The sequence below is a fragment of the Apteryx rowi genome, unplaced genomic scaffold, assembly GCF_003343035.1.
Source record: "Apteryx rowi isolate R43461 unplaced genomic scaffold, aptRow1 scaffold_12, whole genome shotgun sequence".
Taxonomy (NCBI): Eukaryota; Metazoa; Chordata; class Aves; order Apterygiformes; family Apterygidae; genus Apteryx; species Apteryx rowi.
The window spans coordinates 6,062,243-6,078,572 of record NW_020447419.1 but is presented as its reverse complement, the minus strand read 5'-3'; the positions used below and the strand labels follow the sequence as shown (position 1 = coordinate 6,078,572).

Genomic DNA, 16,330 nt, shown 5'->3' with positions numbered 1-16,330 from the left:
TAGTTCGCTATCAGGAACATTTTTTGGTGAAAGAATTACATCTCTTCTTCTAGACACCAGTTAGCTGACCCAAATGTTTCAGCGCAATACAAAAACCCCTGAAATGCCTAAGCCCAACATTTGACCTACTTTACAGATTAATCTAATGCAGAATTTATGCAGGCTCAAAACATTGCTTGTAAAACCACTGCCAAGAAATGCAAGAATCACAACTGCCTTTATTTTGAGGTAACCTAATAAAAAACATTATTAAACTTCTCTTACCTCAGTTAAATATTGCTAGGACTTGGGTGTACTCCTACAGACACTGCTGAAAAAAAGTCAGAAACATATGGGAGTGGAGCCATTTTTGTCCTCACTCAAGAAAATGCAAAATGTTTGCCAGATGTAAGAAGTTAAAATTTTTAGGGAGTCATATCTTTCAGACTTATTAGAGAATAAAGTCAAGTAGCTGGCAAAGCCCATTTGAAAAAGAAAACTCACCATATGTTCAGACAGGAAAAATGTGGGTTTTCAATGGAAACAAACCGTTTCCAAGCAGTTATTTTAGTTCAGTATAACAGGGCAACACAAACTCTAGTCCTAGAGTTATTTTATTTCTATGAGGAAAAATGGCCCAAGTTTTAAAATTTCAGTTCCTAAATGAAGCTTTATTTCTACAGCACAGATCTCTAGGCATAGTGGCTATGCCAACAGTGATACACAAACTACTTCAGCGTGGTACATTAACACTGTGTGCACCACCACACGCATCCTGTGAAAGAGCTCAGACTCGGAGGACAGAGATGCCCAAACAGAGCTGTCTGCTCCGAGCAGGGAAGTCTCACTTCTTTGCTGTGGCAGGTCACAAGGACTATTATGGGGCCACTCAAGGGCCACATGCCAAGCTGGTTGGGCAGCTGCTCTGTTGCACATCTGGGAGTCAGCAACTGTCCCGTGATAAAATGCACATGTGCACTGCTGAAGGGCTCCTGAAATGTACAGTGATGTGAGGGTGCCGTACCAGCTCACGTGGCCCGTGGCTTGCTCCTGACTCGCAGTCACGGCCCTCAGCAAAGGACTGCAGGCGTGTATGAGCTGCTTATTGCAGACCACAGCCAGGTCATGGGTCACTGACTTGCCAGCCTTCTCCTAGACACTCAAGTTTGAAAAATGTAATAATCTTCCAACATTTAATGGCAGTTTCAAGAAGGTTGATCCATCTGGCTACAATGCAAGAGGGGGCTGTACTGCTGTACTCCCTAAAGTCAAAGAAGTGCTATATACAGAATGCAGAAGTAAACCCTCTTCTGTCCTAACGAACACGTGGTTCTCAAAAGACTGCAATGGATGATCTCTGAATTTCCATAAACATCAGTCATTTACAAAGAAATCTTGCTTAACAAGAAAATTAAGGGGAATTACATGTAGGCCCCTCTCCTCCACAGCTATCCCTCCCTAATCCACCGATCTGTCTTTGCCTTTACCTTCCTCTTCCATGAAGCTGGCTGCAGCATCATGCAGCAGTACTTAACTCACATCTGCACCTGAGAGAAACTGGGACTGAGACTAGCATCAACACAGTCTCTTCTGGCAAATTATATTCCTTCACAAAGTGACCTTTTTATAATACATGTCTGACTAAACAATCCTTGGCAATGACAGCAAAGCTGATCAACTGAAGGCTACTTTGCGGTTGAACTAAGCCAACAGCAGAGTGTAACTTCCGCAGATGTCTCTGACTCATACCTTGTGGAACTGGAACAAGTTTCCTTTTGACTCTGAAAACTACCCTGAACTCACTAAAAATGCAACAATTAAACTAAGGTTACAAAGAGGGTCACCTCCCTCCGTACAAGAGACAAAGAAAAAATTAATTGATATAATCATTTATTTAGATTTTCCTAAGCTTCTGAGGGCACTCTCTAATGCCAAACACAGCCTCTCCACATATTAAAAATATTGTAATAACATAACAGTGATGTAAACAAGACAAGGAATTACATTTGGACTGTGGTATCACCTCCACAAAGAACACAAAGCCTGGGAAATTGCTAAGGTGCAAATAACACAGTGAATGACAGCAGGGGAAACTGGGGAAAATATTACTTCTTTATTTGTAGTTCACATGGACTTTAACATAGCTATGCAGAATCCCACCTCTTTTTCTTACCCAGATAAAATTCTCATTCAAGTGCCATGGTAACTTTGCCTGAGTAAAGTGCATTCAATCTACTACATACCTGTAAGTTTTGCTACCTGGAGATTAGTATGTTAGGATATGAATTTAAAACACGCTGGCTTCTCGGCACTAAATCTTAACACACACCAAGTAAAAAGCAGCTTACTGGTTTTGCAAGAGAAATAAACTACTTCCACTTAGTTCACACTGAAGTGTTATTCACACCACCTACATCCTGTGCCGAAGTTAGACAGTGAAAAAACTGCCCAGAGAGGCAAGCTGGTGCAGGCCAGCTGGTGGCCTGTAAAATCATACTGAAGCTCACTGAATGCAAATTGCCCTGTGCATTTCAACAGTTTCACTCTTCGTACTATCACTTGAATAGAAGGGAGCTAGCTCTGGTTTATTGAAAGGTGTCATGACTTTTTAAAGGCATAATTAATAAAATTATAAGCTATTAAATAATCATGCAATTTAAAAGACATTAAATTCCTCAGAGTATGTGATCTAAAAAATAGTTTGTGCTGTGAGAGCTGCAAATAGTTTTTGAATGAAATGATTACAGAAGAGAGCGTGAAGAGATTCTGCACTCATTTACACAATGGAGTTGCTTCTTCCAACCATCAGTGTATTCAAGAATGAAACTGGGTTCCAAAATAGAGATGTAGCTAGGATTGTATAATATTTTATCTCTCCAAAATAATTTGGGGTTAATAAATGATCTACTACTGTCTCACTAAATAGCAAACAATTCTGTGAAATTTAGGAGATAATAGCATAACATGAGCAGTCAGATGTCATACTTGCTTATAATGCTTATAATATTCATCCCATCTGACAGCTCTTGTATTTACTACATTATTTACCTACATTTTCACTTTGTTTTCTTCAGAATTAGACACTTTGTTATAGACTAGTTTCTAATAGAAAAGACAACAGCCAAACAATCCAGTCGATATAAAAAATACAGTAAATTACAAGTTTTGAAAAAATACCTTTCAATGGGATGGTTGCAGGAAAGAATGCTAGAAATATTTTAAATAATTCATTATTCTTTAAAATTCCACAGTTTACACACATACAGTTCTTCAGAACTAGAACAGCCTAGTGTGATGGGAAGTCAAAAATCTCTACCGCTATACAAATGTGAAAATAAAAATTAAAGGAACTACACACAGCACCTGTTTTAGAATCACATCAATGGAACCTCCTCTCAGGCTCACAAGCAGACATCGTCCTTCTTAAAAAAATTATCCAATACATAGAACTTTTATACCAAATCACTTTATACCTGGGCTAATGTTGCAATCTGTGGTTGTGCCTGTACTGTCATCTGTTGGGTTTCTGCCTCTGTAACGGCTGCATCTCCGCTCTGCTGGTTCTCTGCTCCAGATTCCATGGTCATTTAGTTACCTACAATCACAATATTTGTCATAAGTCTTTGTTGGGATGCAATTTTATAATTCTTGGTGGATCTGGTAGCAATCACTGCAGCTGAACTCCCATTACTACATATTATTTTCACTTGCTTATTAAAATGTTGCCAAACTACTAAGCATTTAGGCAAAACTCTTCATGGCATGTGTCTGCCTCAGGTTGATTTTTCTGTGTGTAATGTTTCCACAAAAACAGGTCCAGTCTCATCCAACACTGAGATCACAAAAAAATGTGTTTTGCTTATCATAAAAAAATTGTTTGAGAAATTTTACTATGACAATCTAGTACTTTCATAATTTGAAATAGTGACTTGCATTTTGTCAGGAAGGGCACTGTCTCAGTGCCATAGTTAGGTCTTAGAAGCCTCCCCTGCCGTAGCTCTCCTCCTCCAACTGTAGTTTGCAGATAATCAATAGCAATTTTTTTTGTGTTGAGCACTTCGTTTTCAGTGTCTTCAGTCTGAACTAAATATGCAGCATCTCCATTCAAATTCTTTCCATAATTGGACTGTGCATGGGCCTACATTACAGCAACTTAGTCTCTTCTATTCCGTGTTTATAAAATCAGTATAAACAATGCTGGAAGCCATTTCTAGATGAACTTTACTGTGAATAATTATCTTTCTATTAAGAGGTATATAGTAGGTTTTCATGGCCTAAGTTTTGTATCCTACATAGCTCCTGATACATTTTTATTTTTAAGTGATAGCTAAGTAAGTCTAGATCACCAGAACATAAAATTCTATAAAAAGAGGTTGCATAACTTCCAAAAACAAGCATGTAGGCAGAGTGTAATGAATGTGAAATTCTGCACTGATCTGTGAAAATTACTTTCCAGTCTTCTTTAGATACTGATATGAAAGTATTTAATATGTAAGAAAGAACTTCGAAATATAGGGAAATCTCCCAAACGGTGATACAGCAATACCACTGTAATATACAATACTAAATATACAGAACACCAAATACCAAAAATACTAAGAATGGGTATTACCTCCATATCCATAATACTAATCTCGCATGCTGCTCTGTGCTGCCCAATCTACTCATTTTTCTGCCTACCCGGAGCCACCACACCTCTCCTCAGCGCTGGGGCAAAAACAACCAGCAGAGCCTCTCTGCTTTAGGAAAGAGCCTAGAGGCAGAGCACACTCACATCTGTAGGAAGGTGGAAAGGAGAAGAAATCCCCGCTCCTTGCTGAACCTTAGTGGCCCACCGAGGAAACAACTTAAAAAGTGTCAATATGTGTGATAGTGCCAGGACCACCACACGATCACTGCAGGCAGCCCTAGCACTCTGTGTGAAGAAAACCAACCAGTTCTTAAGAACGACAGAACATTTCCTTTTAAACACAAAGTTGAGGAAACTTCCATTTCGGTACAGACTGTACTTTAAGATAATATTGGAAAAAGAATACTCTTTGAAGATGTGTATTATACAAAACAGTAGAGTCACACTTTATCCCCGAGAATAATCTGAAATTTCTGTCTTACAGTAAGTACCAATCAACAGATATGAAACAGCATTTCAAAGGAGTATCTGCATCTAACATAAAAAGAGAGCAAATCAACATATATAAACCAAAATCTACACAACCTACTATTAAAGGTGTCCAAATCAGTGTGTGTGCGTGCGTGTGTGTGCATGTGTGTGCATGTGGTAACACTGAAATGTTGAAGTACCAAGGATTTACTTCCAACAACAGTTTGGAAATTCTTATGAAATGTAYGAAAATAATTAAACTCAGCCTATCCTTAAAACAAACGGACAAACTACACATTTTTTGGAAAAAAGCAAGTTAAATTCTTCTAAGCACCTGGAGTTTTGTTCTGTCTCTCACTGTTGCCATGATTATGTTTCACATAAAACAGGTATTACTCTTGACAAATGCTCACAGATACACAGTATCTGTATGTGTACACTGGTAATCTGGCCATGTAAGAAATTCATTGTAGACTCACTGAATTTTAAGTAGTTTGTAAATTATAATTTTTATAAGAATTTCAAGACTAGCCTGTGGCCATGCCAACATTACAACCCTATTCTTTCTTACAGTACCAAGAATCTTTTCCCCACTACATTTCATCTCCCAGAAAGCCGCAACTTCACAAAAGTAATCCCCTGCACTGTTACTAACATGCATTACCAAACTATGCCTAAAGACTTCATTAATGACACCTAAGTGGTTTTCTATACCAACCTTGATGCATGAACTATATTTTAACACTCTTAGTCATTCATGATATATACCCAACTTTTTCTGAGTAACATGCAATCTCAAGGTGCAAACTACAAACCATATTGCTGTAGCTTTCCCTTTGATTTTTACCATTTTTAATAAGGAGCAGTTTTATTACTTTTTTGGGTGTATCAGCCAGTCCCTTAAAGGTAAGCAAATGGACAACTTTCTCCCAATCCTGCATATGTATTGTGGTGCCTCCAGGCGAAAGACTACCTCTTCAGAACCATTCTGGGGGAACAGGCAGATCTGTGCAGCAGCAGCAGCTCCCAGCCAATATCAAAACGGAGTTAAAAAAAAATAAAATTCCTGGCTATGAATTCAAATATGTTGCGAAACAGATAATGCTTTTGTTTTCTGATAGAAATTTGTGACTCAAGTGTGGAGTCAATTGCTAAACAAATGGGATTAGAAACACATGAAATGTGCAACTGGAGTGTCTCAAATCACGTATTTAGCAATGTTCACACAGGTAAACTGTGCCAAATTCCTGACAATAAATGGAAATGTTTTCCGAGGAAGAATTTCCCATCTTCTTATGCATTGTTCAGCAAAGCACCTAAAACTGGAACATTATATTGTATCAACACCTCTGATTTTACAAGCTTGATTTCTATGCTTGTATTATTTTTTGCATATATAATATCAGCATATGCATTATCTGTTGGAAGTGCTCCCTCCTCTAGAATGCCAGCATTTGGGAAAACAACTGTCAAGGTGACTTGCAAACATCCCCATGGAACCTCCCCACAGCATACAGTAAAGCACCAAATAATGCAGGAAGCTGCCTGCAAGACTTTGACTCTTGACACACGCAGTTTAAGTGAGTTTCCAATGTGACTTGCAGGTCTTTTGGTACAGGTGCTTACTCTTGTGTTATTTGCACAAGTGCCAACCCTTAGATCCCTTCAAAGCTCTCGTGTCGCCCCGAGGCCAGACARGCTGTGCTGGTGGGACACCCCAGGCAGTCTTGTGTTTGTGTCGGCGCTCAGACTTGCATCCTTTCGCTCCTCCTGCCCCATGCATGGGGGCCTGTCCTGGCCCCCTTGCACCGGTTTCCCCGGCAGTCACCACTCTGGAGTTCTTCACTGGAGCCGGGGATATCACGGCTTCCTGGTGGGAATGCGAGTTTGGGGCCAGCGAGGGCTATGGAGGAAGTGGGAGCACACTTTCTTCCTCGCTGGACACCTGCTCATGCCTCCCTGCTTCTACGCTACTTACCAAGTTGTTAAAAGAGGATACGCATTCCCACTTCGAGAAGAAGTTAGCAGTTGCTATAGGTAATTTTGAACAAAGCATTCTTAATAAAAATAACTAAAAAACTAGTTAGCTATTAACAACAAGAGTTGACACACACAAGAATCTGCTTGCCTAAAATATCCCAGGTATGAACACCAAATACAGGTAAAAAGGATGACAAGATTAGTTAGTTAGAGACAGTTTAACTTATCGCTTTTATCTAATTTACAGCTTTCTTTAACAGTTCAAAAGAATTAGCATTACTTAATATGCTTACTAATATAAGTTACTCAAAACTCCAGAGGTAAGCAGCCAAACAGCAAAACTTTCAGCTGACACCAAATAACTGGTTTTAGTCAAACCAGTACCGGAAAAGAAGTTCAGCAGAAGCTAACTACCCACACTAGATGAATTTACAACATGACAGCAGAAGATGGATGCTAATAAATATGAACAGTTGCACAGTGCATGGAAAATTCATAACTACACACTGTAAGGAAATCTAAGTAGAACTGCAGCGTTAATTGCATGAATTTGGGAAAGGGGGCTGGGCACTACTGCAAGAGAGTTCACTGACTTCAACTTAACATGCACCTGTGATAGGAAAAGCTAAAATGTTAGAATGCAAAAGTAGTGAGATAGTGAACAATGTTTAAAAATTATGGTATTTGTATAGAGAACCCTACATCATCAGCTGGATACAGTGTAGAGGCAGGGACCCCATTGAAAAAATGGATTCTGTGGAATTTGGGTGTTCAGAAAAAGAAAGCACTTGAGGTAATGAAAACCCTTTGTATATAGACAGGAAAGAATTGTGTTATTTACCTCAGAAAGAAGTGCTTCAAACATTAAAAACGTATCTAAATTAGTAAAAAGGAAAGCAAACTGGAAACTTTCGCTTTCTCAACATAATAGTGAAGTTCAAAGGTGGCAAATTTAAAACTGCCAAAAGTATAAAAAATAGAAGTGTATAAACCTCTATTTTGAAAAACAATGAAAAACTGATCCTTCACATACTGCACAGACACTACAGATATGGTAACCCCTATAATCTACATTAATTAAAGCAAGCATCAATGCTGTGTATTCAGRGCATGAGTAGAGTTATTTCTCCTCCCAACTGCTTACTGAACCTGGAAGATACAACTCTGTCTTCCCACACTTTTCATATCAACATCATCCTCCCTCCTTAATACCCACCTATCCATACTTCTTTGGTCTCCCTGGGTGTTCTCACTTCTTTTAGTACCTCTCATCTCAAATATCCCTATAAACACCAGCATCCCTCCTGAACATTACACTCCACTCCTCCTTGGTTTCTCTCTACCTCTTTTTCCCAGGGACTTTAGCTCACACAAACCACAGAGCTTTCCTGCTCTGCAGACAAAGTTGGATTTTTGTTTCCCAGGATGAGACTAAAGAAAAAAGCTGAAGGTCCTTTCCCAAACACTGCTAAATCCAAGAACCAAAACACATTGCTGTGGCTGTTATGGCAGATGACGTAACCATCCATCCACTTTCATACCTGAAGGAGGTCTGAAATGCCCCAAAGCTTTTTGTATTCTTCAGTTGTGTCAGTTGGCCTAACAAAATGTAATACCTCTCCCTGCAAGCCTTTCTTTTCTTTAATCCTGACATGGCAACAATTCACTGTTAACTTGTATATGGATCATTATTAGCCATCAAAAGTAGCCACCCTTTGAGGCAATATGGTTCAGTTTACACCTCTGTTACTGTCACAGATTGTTCCCTAACAAGCATGGCTTTACTAAGTTACACCCTTTGCAACTCTTTAAGGGCTCTTCCTCCTCCACAGCTGGATGGGGACTTCTGATTTTATTTTATTAGAAGTACACGCCCAGACTTTGAAGAACAACATAAGAACCTCCAAAAGCAGTACAGATCAGAGACTCAACAAACCCTAGACCCCTTTTGAGCCCACTGTGCGCCATATAAGCTAGTCATCCACTCACCCTGACATCACCTACAAAAGCCATCTTCATTGCCACATTCGTTTCCTGATCCAGTTCAATATGTAGCCACTCAAATGCTCACGGCAACTAAGTGCCAGGGCAGAGAGGGGCTTGAAGGAGGTCAAATAGCTTCTTCCAGTGGAAGCATCATKTTTACTTATTTACAGTGTAAGAACACTAACTGCTTCAATATTCAGTTCTGTTGAATTTCTGTGGATTAAGCTAGAACTGTATTTTCTGTTTTGCCATAATGCACTTAGAGCCTAAGAGGTGTATGCGTTTAAAAATACATATATTTGACTAGCTTCTACATTAGAAATGTCTCTTCTAAATGCATTATCGGAAAACTAGCCTGTTTTTTCATCTGACTCTAAGTGCAGAACTCAGGAATCCAAAGAAGGGCTGAACACCTTTGAATATTTAAAAGTCCTCAGCAGTCCAATTCAGCTGTTCCACATTGGATAAAATCTTGTTAAAGGCTCATAAGGAAGTCTCTTTCAAGGAAGAAGCGGGAAAGGCCTATTCTGCAAATCGCAGTCTACCAAAGTTCTCCAATAAAAAGGAAGATTCCTCAAATAATTCCTTCCTTCCCTGAAAAAAATCTTTAAACAGTGGTAGCTACAAAGAGAGAAAGCTAAATGTACTAAAAAGATTACATTATTTCATAAAGCACTTTCCTTTTACATTGACATTTTACAGCTTCTTGTTCTGAATCTGTGTGGACTTCATTTTGCCCCCTTCTGTGTTCTATTCATGCTAATATATTTGGTAACCTCAGCATGAGATCAATTCAAGGATGTTCAAACAGGAAAATAAGTATGATAGTAGTTTTTAGTTTTTGGCAGTTTGACATCAATGCCATGTAACTATATGAATGCTGTGCGTACACCACTCCTGGTTTCACTGGCTGTTCAGAGTTTTGGAAAGCCATGCCAAAGTGCGGAGGTAACATCTGTTTCTCAAGCCGTGCTTACTAAGTTCTGTATTCTGATTTATTCATAGCAGGCATATCAGTACAATTGCTCAGAAAGCAAATACAACTCCACAGTCTGAAGTTCCAGGAATTCAACTCACTCCGTGTTTACTATAYGTGGCTTTACAAAGCCACAGATCCATCATGAAAGCACTGAAAAGGTCATCAAACACTACTCTTGTATGCTATTATTTGTTTTCACCTTTTCAATGTAATTGCTAAGGACATTCACATGAAATCTGTAAACATTTCCTCTGTTACCTTGCAGCAGGACAGTCCTTTCAGCAGTGACGGAACAGCAGCTTTATGAATTCCATTCAACGATTGCCAGACTGGAAATGTTCAAAGACAAGTAATTTTATTTACAGCTAATACACGGAACTCCAAATAACTAGTAATAAATGCTCTGCAGGACAAGACAGGCCCATAATTATCTCCCTCTGTCTCTAATGAGTATGGTGGATTGGCACAGGAATTGCAATTTATACCAGTTTCACTGTCACCCTAAGCCAGCACTGCCATTGCCCCGTTTCCTCCTGCCCTGCTCTCTCCTTGGTGACAACAGACTGTGTTCCATGCTGTCAACACAGCTTAGTTTGTCGATTCCTGTTAAAATTACCTTTTACCACATTAGTTCCCTGAACCAGTTCACCACGAAGCCGCTCAGTGTTTATGCCAGCCTCAGGGCTGGGCAGTGCAGGGGCTGGGGAAATAGCTTCCTTCAGTGTCATGGCTTGAGGTGTAAGTAAAAGAATTGCCTCATTAACCAGCTCTGTTGAAAATGCCTGAAATGGAGATGATTCCTCAGATTATGTGCATTCAAACGTGACAACCAGCCAGGCAAACTGGAGAATAAAAAAATGGAAAAATTCCTTCACTGAAATTAAAATATCTGGTATCGAATTTACAAGAAAAAATAAATCTCACTTTAAAGAGACCTTATACAAAGTAGAATTAAACTATCAGCTTAATTGAATACCTGTAGTCCCACTTCTGTCTACATCAACATGATGTTCAGAGAAGTGTCTGAAAACGCTCTGTTGATTGAACATACACTGTAACAGCCAAAGAAAGTGACGATAACAATTTATTTTCACGTCTATTTGCATACAGTTCACAGAAGAAATGCAATCAGGAACCTTGATTATGCCCAAGAAACTTTTCTGGCTCATGATGGAAACTTGTTGGGAGAAACATATGTTCCCAGTCAAACTTCTAGGGCAGTTATGGCTACACTTCCAATATCAATGAAAATTTCTCACGCTTAACAGACTTAGGTATCTAAATGACTAAAGTAATGGAACAAATTATTTGGTTTACAGTTGTCTGCCTGCTCAATCTCCCTTTCACAAAAGGAAAAGCAGCGTCAGATTTTAAAACAAGAGCAGGAGACCTAAAACCTGATCTCAGAGCTACAGAGTAGAGCGCTCATATCAGAGATCATTTCTAGGTTTTATTTTTTTATTAGCAGCAGCACAGTAAAGCTGACATTTCCCAGGAAGAAGGTGAATCAATATGCTCACATGCAGGACGTATAAATGAATGTTGCTTGAACATTCTTCACCACTGGATTTTCTTGATTTGATTCTACACTGCTGGCATTGTACTAATAACTACATCTTCTGCCTTCAAGCTTTCTAAAAGGAAAAGAAAATCTGACAGTAATTAACTGCAATTTATTTCCTGTATCACAGATCTGATGAATGTAAGAGTATCCAGCAAGTACTTGTATATGTACAGAATTTAATTTAAGTTTAATCTATACTGCTTTACCTCACTCAATATGGAGTCATCRAGGGATCTAACCAAATCACAATCATTCTCTTCAAGAATCTGAACTGGGCACTAAACATAAAGGTGATCCCCCCCCCCCCAAAATCCTACATATTTCAATTCAACTGATAATACAACCTTCCCCCCACCCCCCGCCATTTCCTATTTAAACTACAATACCTTACCTAATGGCCAGTATAGGTCTTTTCTGAATTCACCAGTTTGCCAAGGAGCCCTCTAGAAGGTGTGGGGAGGAGACCAGARCAAGTATTTCCTAAGACATTTCCACTGAAAAACAAGCAAATGCCTCTCCACTGTCCTGTCGCCTTCATATTCAGAAATTCCCTCCAAATACTGTCAGACTAAAACGAATGAAAAAACAAATCCCAGAAAGGCTGTAAAGTTGTTTGGTAACTATTATTATTATTGAAGACACAATCCATAAATATACTGTATTTAGAAATGTTTCACCCTCACACTGAATGCACTTAGGGTACTAAAAGACTAATTCATGTGCTTTGATTATGTATATGATCCATAATATGAAAGAAATGTGTTAACTAGTAATAAATACCTCTAGTAAATGTGTAGAAAACAAAAACCAAAACCAAAACCCACTTCCAAAAGATGTCTGCAAACTGAAATTTTGGAGAAAACAGATTTTTAAGGGTGTACTGGACAGTATATACAAACTATTCACAGAGACTTCAGAAGAACTTGCTTGTTTCTAAGAATTTAGCACATCTTATAGTTCTTATACATTTGTTGCCAATTTCTTCTCTATTTATAGTGTATTTACAATCAAATTGACCGCAGTTTATTACTGCAGCTTACCATCTTTTCTCTGACTTTTTTTAAATATAAAAAGCACTTCATCTGCACCCTATAGTGATTTCTTCTAATTCCTACTAACTGTAGAAGTTTTCATCTAACAAAAATTAAACCATGTAAAAAATATCAAAGTATACACCTTTTTTCTCCATGTGTCCACTGAAAGCACTGTGGCTCACTTTGCTCTGTGCAGCTGTTGGTAACTCAATAAAAATCGCAAAAACTACATCTGAACAGTATCATTCGTATGCAGACATTTTTAACATAACGTAAAATATAGGCGTCAGATGATTTTTATGACAGCATTCGGGAGCTGATCCTCCCAGTGAATATATCATCAACTCAAGTTCTTTGCAATTGGTACAGGCCTAGTAAATTGACAATCCTGTTCAGCATAGCTGCTGGTGACTAGGTTTGATTTCTGGTCCCAATTCTCCTTTTATCTTTGTCCAAACAATAGTAGGTGGAAAAGTGAGGAATGAAGACTTCATGAGATTTGAAGTTGTGACCTCTCAACACAACTGACTGTAGTGACACGAAGCCAGATATGTCTCACATTTGCACTTCAACATCTGGTGCTAAACTGCAACAAAGTCTAGTATGATGGCAGTTTTTAATAAAACAAAAGGAAGAGATGATTGTATCTGTACTAAAATGAGTGAGAAAACTGTTTTATGACTTCAAAAGGCAGTCTCTAAGATGCTATTAGATGCTTAGTAGTAGTGCTCACTTCTGCAAACAGCAGGTATGTTCATATAGAGGGGTGGGGACTACATCTGCTCAGTCCGTGGTCCAAGCTGGCTGGACATGAACCAACTCCAGTCTAAAAGCCATGCAGTGTATTAATGTAGCCTGAACCCAAGTAATGCGAGTATAGCAATGGGTATAACAAACTAACATCTCTGTTCTGTTAATCCGGCACTGTGCCTGAGCTAGTAAACCCTGCCTCTTAGCAAGGATTATCAGCTCAGGCTACGTGCCACACTAAAGCAGCTTCATGACTCCTGCATAAGGAGGTGGGTTGCACCTGGCTGGCTCTGTGAGCACTTCACAGATAGTGCTCTGSTAGCACCCAGCCATCTAGATATGCCCTATAATTTATCCTGTTGTGCTGTTCACCAAGAAGAGGCATGTTTTGGGCGACCTCCTTTCATAGCATATACTAGCATTTGAAGGTCTTCCGGCAGGAAGAGCTAAGGCAATCCAGAATCACAGAAAGCAAAGAGCCAATTCTGCAAATGGACAGATACCTCCTCCCTCCCCAGTGAGGGGGAGAACATGGGAGATGATGTCAGAGAAGAGGACTGTGTCCACAGTGGCATTTGGAGCAGAAAATGATGCCAAGGCAGCAAGGTTACGACCCATTGAAGGCGGTATGCATGTTCCTTTTTTCCACTGTGCAAACCTGTCAGAACTTGAGATTTCCTCTTGACCTGTGTCACAGTTATTCAAATAGGTATCTGCCTTTCTCCTTACGTATTTCTGTCTTGCAACCTTTTACTGTCCCATCAGTCTTTCTGGCAGAATAYGTCCCACCTAACTGCTCAAGAAATATTTGAAAACATTTTGCCACGTTGTAAGGATYTTTGTCCAGGAGCCATGCAACCTTTACACATCCCAGTTCAGAGGCATGAGCTGGAGGAACTGCTGCAATCCCAAATCCATGGTAATGTAAAATTCTGTAGGGARAGACTCAGTACATATTTGCACTGAGTGAATGGTCATCTCTTAGGTGGGGAAACTACTGAAACTTGCACTTGACAATTATAGGAGCAACGACTGACTGCTCAACAGAGCTACTGTCCTAGGAGTGAATTAGAGGGACTATGATGTATTTGGGTCAAACCAAGGACATTTAATAACAATGTCTCCTGCATAAACTTTGCTATATATAGGTAGCACAGACATTCACATATTCTGGATCACCGGGTCCATGGCAAATTGGTTAGGTAAAAAAAGGTAAGGCTACTTTTAAAATTCTACAGAAGATCACCTAGCTCTCTTTGCTGCCTGGAGCAGAACAAGAACAGCTTCTTAAAAAAACACAGTGCATTACACAGACTCACAGAGTCTAGTTAACCTGAACGCTCCAAGCCCAAGGGCCGTGAACAAAACATATGGTAATCTTGCAGCTCTAACAGAGAAAATCACCTCAATATGGGTGTTTCCTTAATCATAAGTTTAAATTAGGTATCAGGTGTGATTTAGTGGAAGCATATGTAGGAATGCTACAAAAACAGATATTCATAGAAACACACGTTTATTATTACCTGAAATCTTTCAATTCCAAAGTAATTCATTTCTAGAGTCTAGATTAATTTTACAATATGAAAATACATCATACTCTTCACAGGTATAGAATACTGTACTGTAAGAGCAGACTGAAAGTTCTGAGAGATTACACTGATTGAAGATGACATTCTAATGTGAGTGCAAATTTGTATTTTGAAACCGCATCCTCTAGAAAGTCCCAGAAATTCTGGAATAAATAAAATGTTTCCTTTCCCTTCCTTTTATGAGGGAGGGCAACTCTCAGTATTTAACACTGTTCATTCAGTCCCTTATAACATTACATTAGATACCTGAATTTCATCACTCACTTGTCTTGTTCCTGTAAAAACAGAATAAAACCAAAAGCCTGGGGTTTGGATGCTGTAGGCCACCTCAGCAAAATACTGCAGATTGCAAAGGGTCTGATGTTGAAATTCCAAAGTGATAAAGACTACACTTGTTCTCATATCATTCTGCGGTTTTAGAGAACTATCAAGTCAGTTAAGAAATTCAGGGCAAGTACATCAAATTTTAGGCGATATCAACAGTATAATTAAATGTGACAAGAGAATTTTATGTAACAATTTTTGTCTGTGCTGTGATTTCGTCTATTGACAAGAAGGTACAGCTTTATTTGAATGTTTCTAACCCACTTCTGAATGTCAGTGGCTAAAGAAATCATGCATAAAAAAAATGCTTCTTCATATATTTATGCTGCAGGTTTATAGGCATAAACTATATAAAAAACCACTGTTCATTCTGTTTGATGCTTGGAACATATATAGTATTTCTACAGTTCAACCCACAGGGTAAGAACATGAAGTTATATAACTTGATAAATATTGAAAAATCTTGTTTAAAAAACCTTTAAAGAGTTCAGAAAGAAAACACAACAAAATGGATGTTTCAGATTAATGTTTTCACTCTTTTATTAATGGATTACCATGAGAACTGCTCATCTGAAAATAAGATAGACTGAACTATTTATACAAGGCTGATAATTACCAGATATAAAGCCAAATGTCTGAAATGAATTCAAAATAGCCAAAATCTGCAGAGGCAACATACTTTTTGTTATCATTTAAGAGCTTTCCTTTTTAAGATACAGTAAAGAAAAACTTCTTTTTTGCTTCAGTGCTCTCATGTGAGAACTTTTTTTCAACTACTTCTATAGTTAAGAGTGCTATAGTAGCATATACCCCAGGTATGCGTAAGAAAAACAGCACCTTCTTACAAACCTCATCCTTGTCCAGCTTCTGAATACTACCTTTTCACAAAATTCTTTGCAATTTTAAAACCAAAAGGGTTGGGGCCTAAGCCACAGCTCAGACTTGAAAATATTTTAAACACAGCTATATCCTAAAATTGCTCTGGCTTATCGGTTATACTGAAAACAAAATCAGTAGTGCCTGGTCAATCAGCACAGGTCTTGA

At 38.7% G+C, this 16,330-nt stretch overlaps 1 protein-coding gene across 3 annotated transcripts in view; it reads right to left on the bottom strand.

The window, feature by feature from the left end:
* The window catches only part of CREB1 (cAMP responsive element binding protein 1), a 42,178-nt gene that overhangs the window by 18,135 nt on the left and 7,713 nt on the right, over positions 1-16,330 (bottom strand). Inside the window, exon 2 of one of the 3 annotated variants that reach the window (XM_026087374.1) lies at positions 3,453-3,574. The exons of 1 other annotated variant lie outside the window; for it this stretch is intronic. In XM_026087374.1, coding sequence (XP_025943159.1) covers positions 3,453-3,566 — 114 coding nt within the window. In that variant the 5' untranslated portion in view covers positions 3,567-3,574. Of the gene's footprint in view, positions 1-3,452; positions 3,575-10,283; positions 10,306-16,330 lie in introns of those variants that run through there. One more of the 3 variants, XM_026087392.1, reaches the window with a different exon arrangement.